At 45.2% G+C, this 16,161-nt stretch overlaps 1 protein-coding gene across 1 annotated transcript in view; it reads right to left on the bottom strand.

Moving 5' to 3' along the window:
- The window catches only part of GALNT18 (polypeptide N-acetylgalactosaminyltransferase 18), a 400,900-nt gene that overhangs the window by 65,484 nt on the left and 319,255 nt on the right, over positions 1 to 16,161 (bottom strand). The window contains exons 7-8 of the mRNA XM_049890385.1: positions 8,826 to 9,011; positions 1,293 to 1,430 (exon numbers count right to left, since the gene is read on the bottom strand). Coding sequence (XP_049746342.1) covers positions 1,293 to 1,430; positions 8,826 to 9,011 — 324 coding nt within the window. The remainder of the gene's footprint in view (positions 1 to 1,292; positions 1,431 to 8,825; positions 9,012 to 16,161) is intronic.

Here is a 16,161-nt window from a genome sequence, read left to right on the forward strand (position 1 = left end):
CCAGGCACCCAAGCTTGGATAACAGGGAGTGTTATGCTGCTTTGCAATCTTAAACGAGCTGCAGAATTTTGTTTTACTAAATGGAATATGCAGGAGTGGGGCCAGTGCTGAATGGGTTAGGACGATAAAGGAGAGACTACACATTTCTCTCAGTGCTTTTTCTTCTTCCCTTTCCCCCTCACAACACGTGGCTTCTGCTCTCAGGCAGCTCTGTCCAACAAAACTTTCTGTGATGATGGAAATATTCTATATTTCACTGTCAATTGTGGTAGCCACTAGTCATATGTACCTGCTGAACAGTTGAAATGTGGCTAGTGAGACTGAGGGATGACTGAATTTTTAATTTTGTTTAATTTTAATACATTTCAACTTAAACGGCCACCTGTAGCTAATGGCTCCCAGAATGAAGCATCTCCTCTTGTTTCTGCCCTGGCAAACCTTCAGAAGCTTGTGGTAGTGGTGAGTTTTCCTTGTGCTTTCTTTCCTCTTGTCCTTTCCTCCCGGGACCAGTCATCGGCTGACACCTGGTGTTCTGGGTGACAGGCATGATGGAGGTATAAGGACAAAGGTGCCATGTGACCTCTGAGGGAAGAGAGTCAGGCAGAGGCACTTCTCGCTTAGGAGAAGAACCCAAGTGTTTACAGATCTGCACAAATCCGTTTCCTTTAACCTTGACACTAGAGTGAGAGGAAGGTCGAGCAACTGCTAAGGTTTCTGAGGATCTTCTTGTCACAGGCTGATCCTATGATGAGATGCTGGGGCTGTCTTCCTCCAGGGCCCATGTCAGCAACAGCTCTCCAAGAACCAGACTGGGGACATCTACCCCTTGCACCAGGAAGGCTCCACACAAGGTGGCGGAAGCTGGCAACCTGAGCATCTTGAGCCCATGAACAGGCCCTGGGTTAAGCGGAGTGAGTAAGCTGGTCCTCGGCCTTCTGGCCTCAGTGTACCAGGGTTGACACATTGAACCCATGGCCCTGCTCCAGCCCTCCAAGTCCAGGACAGAATGCATCCTGAAGTGGCCAAGCATTTTGAACACACAGACACAGGCACACGATGAAATGCAAAAGAGGAGTGATTATGCACACAGAGTAGAGACAAACAAAGGGAATGGAGAGGTCTGGGGCTATGAAAACAAAGGCTGCCCTGCCGCTCCATAAACCAGCTGCTCAGCCAACAGGTTCCCACGTGGGAGGCCGAGGGGACTGTTATTTCCTTTCCCATTACTCCATGTCTCCCTCTTGCCTTGCTCTCTGTGTCTGAATGAAGAACTGAGGAGGCAGGCTCCTTACCACCCCGTAGGCAATGATGTCAGAGTACATCCTCATCTCAGGGTACACGCTGACCAGGTACCATCGGAAGGTCTTGCACTGCAGCTGCTTCCTCAGCGCCTTCCTAGCGGTGATGTCCCCGATGTCGATGCCTGAGTCCTGCACAGGGAGGCAAAGGCAGAGATGCAGTCACCCCAAACCCCACCTTGTGAAGACCTGGAGCCCTCCACCAAGATTCCTGGAAACACTCTTGTGAAAGGATCGTGTGGGAAGTTAACCAATGCATTTTCCCATGTGTACCTTAACCCCATAACTGTGAGGTCAGCATGACGGGGATTTTCATCAAAGCACCTCAATGATAAAGATGCCAAATCCTTAGATTTTAAATTAAAAAAAAAAAAAAATCTGTAGCCTTGGTAGAGGTCAAGGAAATGAGAATACACTATGAGTAAAGTTTTTTCCTACTTAAAGAGACAAGATGAGAGACTCTGATCTGTGGGGTGAGAGGGACAAGAAAGGGAGGAAAGTTGAAGATGGAATAACACTAACTCTAATACTATTGATAATAATCATAATACCTAAGACTTAAAAAGCACTTACGCGGTGCTAGGCTCTGTTTTATTTGATATTTACTCATATTGATATTTTTGTACACTGCCCCATTCAAATATATGAGGTAGTGTTATATACTTCGCATTTGATAGATGAGGAGTTGAAACAAAGAGAAGTACAATAACCCCTTTGATAACTTGTCCAAAACCCTGCAGCTAATAAACGGTAGAGCTGAGATTTGTGCTTTTAACCTAGATCTAGAGTCTGTGCTTTTAACCTTACACTATGCATTTGGGAGATCCTGTCCTTCTGCCTACTGAGACCAAGTCCTCGTGGGAAAAGCAAAATCTCTCTTGGTGTAGAGAGTACCTGTGTCCCTCACTTCCCAGGTGCATCAGAGAGGTGGCCCCTGAGCCATCATGGTGCACCCATCACAGAGGAGAAATGGTGACATGAATGTGACCACCGATGAGAGGGATGAAGCCCCGCAGAGACTGGAGTGGTACATCTACAACCCAAGAAATGCCAGGAGTCACCAGAAGCTGGGTGAGGCCAGGAAGGGTTCTTCCCTAGAGCCTTTGGAAGGAGTGTGGCACCACCAGGACCTTGATTTTGGACTTCTGGCCTCCAGAATTGTGGGAGAATAAATTTCCGGTGTTCTAAGGCACTCGGCTTGTGGTACTTTGTTGCGGCAGCACTAGGAAACAAAAAAAGCCACACATGAAACTGCCCAGTCCTCCTGCCTGTGTGTGCAGCAACACAGTCACCAAATTGAGATGGCACAGGCTTCCTCACAGCCAAACGTAAAGAAAGGGCCAACACGTAAGCACCGAGGTGGTGAGCCATCCCTGGCACGCAGCCTGTCTTTGAGGGAGAGGAAGAAGGAGCTGGTCTAGAGTTCCTGAACCCTGTTTAAGAAAATACTGATGCTTGGCTGCAGGCTGACTTCCTGTTTGGTGAAAAGCAAGCAGATTGTCAATTTAAGTTGTAAGATGTGATAGCAGGAAGCTCTCCTGGACTTGCAGAAGCTTGGGGCTGAACGTGGTGAGGGAGCAGGTGAGAGGGTCAGCTGTGCCCAGTGCACAGCCCCAGAGGGAGCTCAGCACAGAAGGCAACAAGGGCAGGAGGACTTTGCCCAGCAAGGGCTTTTTAAAACTGAGGAGACAATGTATAGGGCCTAAGAACAACTTCAACAACAATAGTTAACACTTACCTAGCACTTTCCATGTGCCAGGTACTGATCAAAGTCTCTACATACAGTAACATATTTTATTCTCAAGGAAGCTTTAGGTCTTGTAGACAAAAGGTTAAGTAAGTGGGTAACAGGTATGGCTGTGATTAAGCTAAAGGTACTGGAGCGCCAGCACTTCAAGAGCAGCAGGTAAGACTCCCGAGGGAATCAGGCAGGGCATGTATTGTCCACACTTCCTCCCTCCCTCTTTTTTCTTTTTCCACTCAAGTTTACTGAATGCCCCTTCCATGTCAGGCACTGTCTTAAGCACGAGTATACAAAAGAGACTAAGTCTCAGTCTTTGCCTGAAAGGAGAATCTAGGTTTCAATATAGTATTGGAAGTTGACTTGAGAGATGAATGGGAGGTGAGAAAGCGTTGACTCTTCCCAGAAGTTTAGTAAAAGGGGAGAGAGGGAGTTTGGGCATAGAAGGGAAAAGTGGGATCAAGAGACAGTTTTTTATGAAAACACAGACCTCCTAAGGCTGTATCCTGGACACATCTACCTCTCATCTGCCTTCTTGTGTTCACATCCCTCTGCCCACTAGGTTTGGTTTGAACTACCCCCCTGAGGAGTCCCAGACACTGAGTTTCATAATTTTCCAATGATTTTTCTCCACTCAGCTCTCCCTGATCCACTGGATTTGATGTGCACTTCAACATCTGTCAGCTTCAATGGGGAATGGGGCTGGAAGGGCTCCAGCCTAGCATGCAGGGAGAAGGCAGCAGGAGTGTAGATAGGACTCCAGTCCTTTAGCAGAGCCTGGGGATCTATAATGCTTCAGTACTGAGCTCCCGGGGAGTTCCTAAGTATTCTTAACATTTGCCATCAGAGGACAACCACACAGGGCTCAGCATTCTGCACAGAATGCCATGATCCGTCGCCCACAGCCACAAAGGAGTCCAGAAGGCATTTTGGTTTCCTTAGAAACACTCCCACCATCAGAGATGCAATGCTGGGGCTGGTTCATTAGGGTTGGCTGCATACTGGCTGGTACTCCCTGGCTCCTCATTCTTCCTCCCAACTGCTGAAATCTCACTGATTTCAGGGATATACAGCCCAAGCACTCTTTCCCCTTTCCCTTCCCACCTCCCCACTTTTGCCTAAGTGCTCCTGCCCATAGTCCCGCTTACTTTCTCAATCACTTAGAGCAATATTAGCTTGGTGGAGAGTTCAGAGAGCAGGGCCTTCATATGGAAATTTTAAGCAGAGATCAGTGGCTTTTCTATTAGGAAGATGGAGTTGAGGCTTTCTAGAGGACTCCCAAGGGGGAGCCATGGCCTTGGGAGGGAAAAGGGAGGTCACACAGTCAATAGCTTCATCTCACACAGAAAGCAACATAAGCAATGAACTCCATGCAGACAGGCCAGTAAGCAGGTTGGAATCCCATGGCCAGCATCTGTTGGGCTCTCCCATCTCAGCAAAGTCATTTCCATATGGCACACAGCAAGGCTGAACAAAACTACTAGAGAAACATTGCTTATTTTCTCTGGCATCTCTTAAGTGTAGGTGATTAAAGGATTGAGGATCATGGCAGGCAGAGATGAGATTCTTAGAGGCTAGAAGCAGTCTAAAATAAGTCCAGAGCAATTCCTTTCTCCTACTGAGGTCCCTGTGGGAGCGTATCCCATCCCCGTCCACTTAGCTCAAGAAATTCCAAAATCAAAAAACCAAACCCATTGCCATCCGGTTCATAGTGACCCTCAATGGCATATGCAATTCTTTACTGCTGTGGTCAAAGGTTTGAGGAAGAAGCTTGAATCCAGGGTAGGGGGAGGTTTGAGGTGCATTTTGTGAATTTAGTGATTACTAGTATATGTATTTGTATTAGTAGAAACCTCAGTGGCACAGTGGTTAAGAGTTATGGCTGCTAACCAAAAGTTCGGGAGTTCGGATCCACCAGGCACTCCTTGGAAACTCTAGGGGGCAGTTCTACTCTGTCCTATAAGGTTGCTATGAGTTGGAATCGACTTGATGGCAACAGGTTTTTTTTTGGGGGGGGGCTAGTGTATTTGTGGAACCCTGGTTGCACAGTGGTTAAGAGCTCAGCTGCTAACCCTATGGGGCAATTCTACTCTGTCCTACAGGGTCATTATTAGTCGGAATAAATTCAACGGCAACAGGTTTTGTGGTTTGAAGGGTATTTGTAATCAATCCAGTACTATGAAACCCCTAATGTTGGTCAGACATGTCAGAGAAGCTCAGGACCCGGGAGCATAAAGGAAGCTTGGGGCCTCCTGGTCCAACTTTCTCATTTAAAATGAGAAAACTAAGGCCCAGAGAAAAGAATTCCTCCTTCAAGCAGGGGTGGGATTAGGAAATGGCTTAGAGCATCATTAAAAAAACAAAACAAAACAAAAAACCTTGTTCTTGAGTTGGTTTTGATTCATAGTGATTCTATAGGACAGAGTAGAACTGCCCCCATAGAGTATCCAAGGAGCACCAGGTGAATTCGAACTGCCGACGTCTTGGTTAGCAGCCGTAGCTCTTAACCACTATGCCCCCAGTGTTTCCATTGTTGTTGTTGTTAGGTACCGTTGAATTGGTTCTGACTCATAGAGACCCTATGTACAACAGAATGAAATATTGCCCGGTCCTGCGCCATCCTTACAATTGTTATGCTTGAGCCCATTGTTGCAGCCACTGTGTCAGTCCATCTCATTGAAGGTCTTCCTCTTTTCCACTGACCCTGTACTTTACCAAGCATGCTGTCCTTCTCTAGGGACTGATCCCTACTGACAACATGTCCAAAGTATGTAAGACGAAGTCTCGCCAACTTTCCTTCTAAGGGGTATTCTGGTTGTACTTCTTCCAAGACAGATTTGCTCATTCTTTTGGCAGTCCATGGTATATTCAATATTCTTTGCCAACACTACAATTCAAAGGCGTCAATTCTTCTTCAGTCTTCCTTATTCCTTGTCCAGCTTTCACATGCATATGATGCAATTGAATATACCGTGGCTTGGGTCAGGCGTACCTTAGTCTTCAAGGGGACATCTTTGCTTTTCAACACTTTGAAGAGGTCTTTTGCAGCAGATTTGCCCAGTGTAATGCATCTTTTGATTTCTTGGCCGCTGCTTCCATGGCTGTTGATTGTGGATCCAAGTAAAATGAAATCCTTGACAACTTCAATCTTTTCTCCATTTATCATGATGTTGCTTATTGGTCCAGTTGTGAAGACTTTTGTTTTCTTTATGCTGAGGTGTAATCCATACTGAAGGCTGTGGTCTTTGATCTTCGTCAGTAAGTGCTTCAAGTCCTCTTCACTTTCAACAAGCAAGGTTGTGTCATCTGCATAATGCAGGTTGTCAGTGAGTGTTCCTCCAATCCTGATGCCCTGTTCTTCTTCATATAGTCCAGCTTCTTGTATTATTTGCTCAGCATACAGATTGAATAGGCATGGTGAAAGGATACAACCTTGATGCACACCTTTCCTGACTTTAAACCACTCAGTATCCCCTTGTTCTGTCTGAACAGCTGCCTCTTGATCTACGTAAAGGTTTCTCATGGGCGCAATTAAGTGTTCTGGAATTTCCATTCTTCCCAATGTTATCCATAATTTGTTATGATCCACACAGCGGAATGCCTTTGCACAGTCAATAAAACACAGGTAAACATCCTTCTGGTATTCTCTGCTTTCAGCCAGGATCCATCTGACATCAGCTATGATATCCCTGGTTCCACATCCTCTTCTGAATCCAGCTTGAATTTCTGGTAGTTCCCTGTTGATATACTGCTGCAGCCACTTTTAAATGATCTTCAGCAAAATTTTGCTTGCATGTGATATTAATGATATTGTTTGATAATTTCCGCATTCAGTTGGATCACTTTTCTTGGGGATAGGCATAAATATGGATCTCTTCCAGTCAGTTGGCCAGGAAGCTGTCTTCCATATTTCTTGGCATAGGCAAGTGAGCACTTCCAGTGCTGCATCCGTTTGTTGGAACATCTCAATTGATGTTCCCTCAATTCCTGGAGCCTTGTTTTTCGCCAATGCCTTCAGTGCAGCTTGGACTTCTTCCTTCGGTACCATTGGTTCCTGATCATATGCTACCTCTTGAAATGGTTGAACATTGACTAATTCTTTTGGTGTAATGACTCTGTGTATTCCTTCCATCTTACTTTTTGATGCTTCCTGAGTTGTTTAATATTTTCCCCATAGAATCCTTCACTATTGCAACTTGAGGCTTAAATTTTTGCTTCAGCTCTTTCAGCTTGAGAAACACCGAGGGTGTTCTTCCCTTTTGGTTTTCTATCTCCAGCTCTTTGCACATGTCATTATAATAATTTACTTTGTCTTCTTGAGCTGCCCGTTGAAATCTTTTGCTTAGTTCTTTTACTTCACCGTTTCTTCCTCTTGCTTTAGCTGCTCAACGTTTGAGAGCAAGTGTCAGAGTCTTCTCTGACATCCATCTTGGTTTTTTCTTTCTTTCCCGTCTTTTCAATGACCTCTTGCTTTCTTCATGTATGATGTCCTTGATGTCATTCCACAACTCATCTGGTCTTTGGTCATTAGTGTTCAACACATCATATCTATACTTGAGATGGTCTCTAAATTCAGGTGGGATATACTCAATGTTGTATTTTGGCTCTCATGGACTTGCTCTGGTTTTCTTCAGTTTCAGCTTGAACTTGTATACAAGCAATTGACGGTCTGTTCCACAGTTGGCCCCTGGCCTTGTTCTGACTCATGATATTGAGCTTTTCCATCATCTCTTTCCACAGATGTAGTCGATTTGATTCCTGCGTGTTCCAGCTGGTGAGGTCCATGTGTATGGTCGCTGTTTATGTTGTTGAAAAAGGTATTTGCAATGAAGAAGTCATTAGTCTTACAAAATTCTATCATTCGATCTCCGGCATTGTTTCTGTCACCAAGGCCATATTTTCCAACGACCAATCCTTCTTTGTTTCCAACTTTCACATTCTAATCACCAGTAATTATCAATGCATCCTGCTTGCATGTTTGATCAGTTTCAGACTGCAGCAGCTGATAAAAATTTTCAGTTTCTTCATCTTTGGCCTTAGTGGTTGGTGCATAAATTTGAATAACAATAGTATTAACTGCTCTTCCTGATTCAAAATGGCCAATACCAGTCCATTTCAGCTCACTAATGCATAGGATATTGATGCTTATGCATTCCATTTCATTTTTGACAATTTCCAATTTTCCTAGATTCAGACTTTGTACATTCTAGGTTCCAGTTATTAACGGATGTTTGCAGCCATTTCTTCTCATTTTGAGTTATGCCACATCAGAAATGAAGGTCCCGAAAGCTTTACTCCATTCATGTCATTAAGGTTGACTCTACTTTGAGGAGGCAGCTCTTCCCCAGTCACCTTCTAAGTGTCCTGCAACCTGGGGGCTCATCTTCTGGCACTATATTAGACAATGTTCCGCCGCTATTCATAAGGTTTTCACTGGCTAAGTCTTTTCAGAAGTAGACTATCAGGTCCTTCTTCCTAGTCTGTCTTAGTCTGGAAGCTCAGCTGAAACCTGTCCTCCATGGGTGATCCTGCTGGTATCTGAATACTGGTGGCATAGCTTCCAGCATCACAGCAGCACACAAGCCCCCACAGTGCAACAAACTGACAGACATGTGAGGGTTTCCATAGTAAGCCTCTTTTCTTCAACATGTAGTATTTTTAAGGGTTGAGAGCCCAGTCTCGCATAGAAAACAAGACTCTGGTTGACCCATGGGAAGAAGAGTCTGCTGCTATATTTTTTTCCCCCACCAAACTCCAAGAAAACCATCCCCACAGGGCATCCCTACCTCTTGGGGTATGTTCCAGGCCATATAGACATGGCTTTTAAATTCATCCATCCAGACTTCAGCCACTCTGAGGGCATTCCTGCGGACATGGGCAGTGAGGTCCTCAGTGTAGGGCTTGTGGGCTCGCTCAATGTGGGCAATCCTGGAGCAGGGCAGGACCTCCACGCTCCCGCCACACTGCCACACCTGCAGAAGACATGAAGCCACTTGTCAGTGCTCATACCTGACTCTGCACCCCTGACCCCAGACACATGGAACCTCAACATGAACTGGGGAAAACAGTGTTCTTCACACTTTCTCCAGACAACTGTCAGCAGAGTGGTACCTCATTTCTACTCCTATAAGACAAAACCAAACCCATTGCTGTCAAGTTGATGCTGACTCATAGCAACCCTAAAAGACAGGGTAGAACTGCCCCACAGGGTTTCCAAGGAACACCTGGTGGATTTAAACTGCCAGCCTTTTGGTTAGCAGGCATAGCTCTTACCCACTGCACCAACAGGGTAGGATGTTTATTGTGTCATTATCTTGTCTTCTTTCTTGCAACTGTGGATTTTGCCAGCAAAGAATTAAAGCTCTTTCTCTCTTTAGCCCTCCTACCACTCAACCCTGCTCCCTCAAAGAAGAGTCCAGGCATTTTGTGACCAAAGATCTTGGTTCTTCTTGTCTCTAGGGGAAAAGTTAATGAAACCTTGGAACTCCCAACAAAGATATCCATCTTCAGATGGGCCTCAACAAGGATTAGTGATCAGCACAGAGAGAAAGCCAGACACTCTTTCCTACCCCATCTTTCTAGGACTTGGGGTTCTGATAGAACCCAATTGCCACAAAGAAGGGAATGATTTTAAACTTCTCACCAACCTTGGTGAGTGGGAGCTTGAACTGAATACAAGCAGATTTTGAAAAAAAAAAAAAAAAAAGTCACCTTCATGCATTATGGGTAGTTCTTGCCACAGTCATTCCAGTCACTTTGAACTTTCAATGCTACTGAATGTTCATGCTCTTTTGTGTCTCTTGTATAATTTTAAAATGCCTGCCCACTTCATCTGAAAAAAATCCATCTCTAAAGACACTGACCACATGGTCTCTCTTTGTGGAGTCTTTACTCAATCCTCAAGGCAGAGCTAGTTCATATCAAAACTTACCTGCTGAGAGGTCAGCCTCTCCCACTAACTGTATTCCCAGAGGGAAGAACCTATATCTCATTCATTTTTCATCTCCAGTACCTAACACAAGACGTGAACATAGTAGACAATGTGTAAATACTTGCTGAGTAAATAAATACATTCATAAAGCCAGTTGCCATTTAGTTAGTTCAACAAATGATGGCCCCATGCATGTCAGAGTAGCTGATTTTTCAGAGGTACATCACCAGGCTTTTCTTCCAAAGTGCTTCTGGAGGGACTCAAACTGCCAACCTTTTGGTTACCAGCCAAACATATTAACTTATTGCACCACTCAGAGACTCCAAATAAATGAATGGCTGATGCTTAAAAATGTGAGATGAATCTAAAAAACTGGTCATACATGATGAGCAATGCTTATGAAGGAGAGCAATCAAAATCTCTTGGGCTATAGTAATGGTCACTTGCCAGGCATGGTCAACTTGACAATTTGGCATATAATGATCCCATGTAAACATGTACCCATCTGTAACAACAGGTCTGGGTCCAAGAAAAATGAGCTCAGATTTGATTTAATCCCCCCTGTGTTAGTTAGGGAGAGAATCCCTTCTCCCTAACTATGTCTGTGTCATACCAGTTTTTCTCTGTAGGCTGTTGGAGTTGGAAGGTGATTTACTGATTTGCCACTTATCTAAGCTTTTCTTGCATTTAATATATTATTTAGAGCCAGTGGAAAAGAAACAAGCATTCTCACTGAGTGTCAACTATGTGCCAGGCACTGGACAATTTATGTGATGAGCCAGCATAACATGGCTGTTATAAGCATAAGGGTTTGGAATTAGATTGCTTGGGTTCAAATCCTGACACTGCTTCAAACTAACTATGTGATGTTGGCCACACCACTTGATCTTATTGTGCTCAGTTTATTAATCTAAAACAGGAATCATAATAGTACCTATCTCATAAGATTGTTGAGAAGATTAAGGCGATTACACGCAAAGTTGTTGTCAGGTGCCACTGAGTCAGTTCTGACTCATAATGGTCGTATGTACAACAGAACAAAACACTGCCCAGTCCTGTGCCATCCTCACAATCGTTGCTATGTTTGAGCCCATCTTTGCAGTCGCCGTGTCAATCCATCTTATTGAGGGTGTTCCTATCTTTCGCTGACCCTGTGCTTTACCAAGCATGATGTCCTTCTCCAGGGACTGATCTCTCCTGATAACATGCCCAAAGTACTTGAGATGAAGTCTTGCCATGCTTGTGTCTAAGGAGCATTCTGGCTGTACCCCTTCCAAGGCAGATTTGTTTGTTCTTCTGGAAGTTCATGATATATTCAATATTCTTTGCCAACACCATAATCCAAAGGCATTGATTCTTCTTTGGTCTTCCTTATTCATTGTCCAGCTTTTGCATGCATATGAGGCAATTGAAAATACCATGGCTTGGATCAGGCACACATGCGAAGTATATAGAAAAATGCCTGGCACATATTTGTTGTAAGCTGCCACCTAGTTGGCCCCAACTCATGGTGGCCCCATGTACAACAAAACCAAATGTTGCCAGGTCCTGTGCCATTCTCATGATCAGTTGTGGATGGGATCATTGTGAGCCACATGATTTTCATTGCCTGGTTTTTCAGAAGTAGATTGCTAGGCCTTTCTTCCTTGTCTGTCTTAGTCTGGAAACTGGCGAAACCTGTTCAGCATCACAGCAACATGCAAACCTCCATCGAGGTATGCAAGAAGTGTATTGGCTGGGAATCAGCTGGGTCTCTTGCATAGAAGGCGAGAATTCTACCACTGAACCATCAGTGCCTCTTATCACATAATGTTGTGGTCATTAGTTGCTGTTGAACTGATTGTGACTCATGGCAACTCAATGTATGCAGAGTAGAACTGTGCTCCATAGGGTTTTCAAGGCTGTGACCTTTCAGAAGTAGAGTACCAGGCCTGTCTCTCAAGGCACCTCTGGGTGTGTTTGAACCTCCAACCTTTTGGCTAGCACTGGAGTGTTTAGTCTGTGCTACCCAGGGACTCCTTAGCACATAATAAACACTGGTAAATCCCAGCTATTATTATGCAAATTATGCAGTGGAATCTTCAGAGTAATCCTGTGAGGTAGGTGTTATCTCTAGTTTCAAATGAGAAACCTGAGACTAAAAGATGCCCCTTGCCCAATATAACACAGCTGGTATTGAAGGCAAAAGGTCTGTCTGACCACCAGAGTAGCTCGAAGAAGAGCCAGCACTTCCCCAGTGGTGACTGTCTTGGTCATCTCGTGCTGCTCTAACAGAAATACCACAAGTGGATGGCTTTAACAAAGAGAAATTTATTCTCTCACAGTCTAGTAGGCTAGAAGTCTGAATTCAGGGCGTCGGCTCAGGGGAAGGCTTTCTGTTTTTGTCGGCTCTGGGGGAAGGTCCTTGTCATCAGTCCTCCCTTGGTCTGGGAGCATCTCAGCGCAGGAACCTCAGGTCCAAAGGATGCGCTCTGCTCCCAGCACTGCTTTCTTGATGGTATGAGGTCCTCTTATCTCTCTGCTCACTTCTCTCCTTTATAGCTCAAGAGATTGGCTTAAGACACTATCTAATCTTGTATAGCTCATCAATATAACTGCCACTAGTCCATCTCATTTCATCATAGTGACAGGATTTATAACAAATATGGAAATCCCATCAAAAGATAAAATGGTAGACAATCATACAAGGGAATCATGACCTAGCCAAGTTAACAGATATTTTTTTGGGACACAGTTCAATCCATGACAGTGACAAAGAGGTGGCTCTAAGGAGCAGCAGAGGGAGGCCTAGAAGGCCCAGCTGTGACCCTTCATTCCCATGGCCTATGTATCCCAGGGATCGTGCTGATTTCCAATTCACTTTGCTCTGATTTTCAATGACAGTCTGTGAATACTATGTATGTGTTACTGACAACACAGAAAGTCTGGGAAATTATTCTTTTTGAAACTGGAACTAGGCTATTACTTGACATATTTCAACAACACAACGTCGAACATGATTAGTAATGAAGCTCTTTTATTGCGAGACCTCTTTCTCGGAGAGTCATTTCACTGTATCACCTTAGACAGAGTGCATCTGCCATCATTCCAATCAGAAGGGTGGTGGCAGCACTGCCCAGCACAGTACACAGACACGTAGTACAAGGAACAGTGTGAATTCACTGTCTAGCTCTTGAATCTCCACCCCTTCCGCCATCTCTGCAGCCACCACTCTTATCCAGACCACCATCTCTCTTATCTGGACACCACAGCAGTTTCCCTCTTTCCATCATCCTCCTCCAATCTCTTCTCCACGCAGCAGCCAGAGTGATCTTCTGAAAGTGTGAACTGGGTCAGATCCCTCTCCTTCACCAAGCCCTCCATAGTCCAGCCCCATGAGGTTCCTCAGAACCTGGCCCCTTGTCTACCCCTCCAGCCTCAGGCTTCCTGTTCTCTGATACACTCTATGCTGTAGCCATACTGAACTTCTTTCAGTCCTCCCACATGCCAGGTTGTCTCTCATCTCCGGACATTTGCACATGCAATTATATAACCCCCATACCATCTGGCTTCACCTGACTCACCCTTCAGGTGTCAGTTCAGCATCATTCACTGGCCCCCTTCAACTAGATTAGGTGCTTACCTGGTCTTTCCCTGATCATAGCACTATTGCAATTGCTTGTTTAATCGTCTCCTTTGTTCTTTCAAAATGTTCTCCAAGCTCATCACTGCATTCTCCTTTAGACATATGCTAAATGGTGCCCAGAACAGATCCTGGGCTCCCAGCAGAGTTGGGGCAGCTGGGCTGGGTAGTAGTAGCACATTGTGTTTAAAAGTCCATCTTTGGAGCCAGAGAGAACTGGATTCAGGTTTTACTTCTGCCACTTGCTGGCTATGTCACCCTTGGAAGGCAGCTTCTCCTCCCAGTTCTCAGTTTTACCCTCTGTAAGTGAGTAAGCTGGAGTATGTGTTAGCATTTAGCCCTGTGCCTGCTTCGATGTGAGTGCTAGATGGATGAGAGTCAAGGAAGTGAACTCATCACAGACTTGGGGACAGGCCCTCCTGTTCAATTCAGACCCTGCCATGTGCCAGCTTAGTGGTGACTTTGGGACACTTAACCTCTTGTCTATGAAAAGTAGATGACAGTGGTTACCTCACAGGGCTGTGGGCTCAGGGCAGCTCCTGCTGTAGTGCCCAGAACATTGAAGCTCTCAATCTGTGCCCATCATTATTATTTTATAATAATTATTACAATTGCTGCTATTCAGCTTCTCATGTGTATTCACCTTCAGGGAGCAAATGGGCTGCAGGGAACTCACGTGTGTGGCCCAAGCCCAACACACAGGCAGCCTTCCAGAGTGCCCAGCCCAGTGGGGTGTGACACCTGAGACTCGCTCCCCAGAGACTGGGAACGCTTGTTTACAGAGAGTTCGTCTCCACTCTCCTCTCTTCTGTGGAAAGGAACAAATCTGTGAAGAAGGTGACAGCATTTGCCTTGGATACAGCCTTTGGATTCTTGGCAGCCTCTGGGCTTTGGAGCAGAAGATACAGACTCAGCATGTGTACCCCGCCATTTCTGGGACCTACCCAATGACACTGAAGTTAATAAAAGAAAGTCTGTGGTTTCTATCACTGGGTGATGAGCCACTCCACTGACCAATGGATTGGCATCTGAGAGCATCTCAAAAGTCTTACCCACAGCCTGATCTCTGAGATCCTCCCTGGGATGGTAGATGAAGGGCAGAAAAGGACTTCCCTGGCATTTGGACCAGGTGGAGGATGATTTCATGAAACTTCCACGGAGGCTTGGGAGGGGCAGGAGATGAGGAAGTACAAGAAAGAGAGCCGGGCCTGGGACATGAAATGTCTAATAGTTGGCATGAGGTAGCAAGACCCAAACCACATGAAGGGTATAGAGAAGAAAGATTGTGCCAGAGAACAGGGCCACTGGACGGAGAGCAAAGGTGTGGGTAGAAGGATGGCTTAGCACAGCAAGTTCCAGGGGGTGGTGATGCCATGAGGAGAGTGTAATGGAGATGGGTACCAAAGGGGTGGCTGAGCAATGAAAACCAAGGGTCAGTAACCAAGAAGGCAGGCGAGGTCACAGGGAAGCAAGTACCAAGATGTCAAAGGTAATTTTTATACAGGGTGCAAGTGGCCCAGGCTTATTACAACAAGTGAGGGAATGTGCTGAGTTATAAAAGCACTGGGGAAACCTGGTGGTGTGTCAGCCCCAAGCTGGACAAACTCGAGGGCTCAGGCTTCTGGATGGGGTGTTAGGCAATGTGTTTCTTGAGCACCCCAAGTTCTTTCTTGTCTCTGTGCCTTTGTACCTGCTATTCCATCTTCCTGCAGTGATTTTTCACTACTTGTCACTCAGCTCAAATATTACCTTCCCCAATCCACCCAATTTAAATTAGATCTTCTCTGAATACTGTTCCTTTCTTGATAGCACTTATTCACAATACATTCATTTATGTATTTATTCTTTAAATGTCTGTCTCTCTTTATTAGACTATAAGCTCCATGAAGACAAGTATCATGTCTGGTATTTACCAGTATATACCAGCACCTGGTACTTAGTTCAATAACTACTATTCGAATGAGTGAATCCAGCAACCTGAGATGAGTGTCCTGGGGTTTCAATGACTGTAAAGAGAGATGGTTTCAACTAGCTCAGCTGGATCCCCTAATAAAGGTTATTAACATAAAATGTGGTCAGATTTTATAGAATAAAAACGGCTTCCTTCAAACTCAAGTGGTTTTTCAGCAAAGCTCTGACATTTAAGTGCATAGTGCTGCAACCAAAGAGAGTTACTTTAGTTTTAGAACTTAAATTAATGTCGTAAAACCGGGGGAGCCTTCAGATGCATATGGGCGATAGCAAGCAGCTTTGTCTTGTGGAACCAGGAGCCGGCCTCACTATAGAGAAAGCCCAAACCTGGCAGATGTTCTAATAGGCCTGCCAGAGGATCAGCGGGGCCTGTCTCCCAGATGTGGCCTCAAAGCAGACTGTAAGCAAGAGTCACCCAGGGTGGGGCAAAGTCCCATCATCACCAGCCCTTCCAGGAGATCCCCAGTCCTGGAATTACTTCTGAGCAGGTTGGGGGCATCCGTCTGGGCACTACAAAAAAACCTGTGGGTCTTGGGGGCTGCAGGAGAAGCTTCAAATCCTGGTTCTGTCACATAGTAGCCTTTTGACTTGGAATGTC

The sequence above is a fragment of the Elephas maximus genome, chromosome 7 (assembly GCF_024166365.1).
Source record: "Elephas maximus indicus isolate mEleMax1 chromosome 7, mEleMax1 primary haplotype, whole genome shotgun sequence".
Lineage (NCBI taxonomy): Eukaryota > Metazoa > Chordata > Mammalia > Proboscidea > Elephantidae > Elephas > Elephas maximus.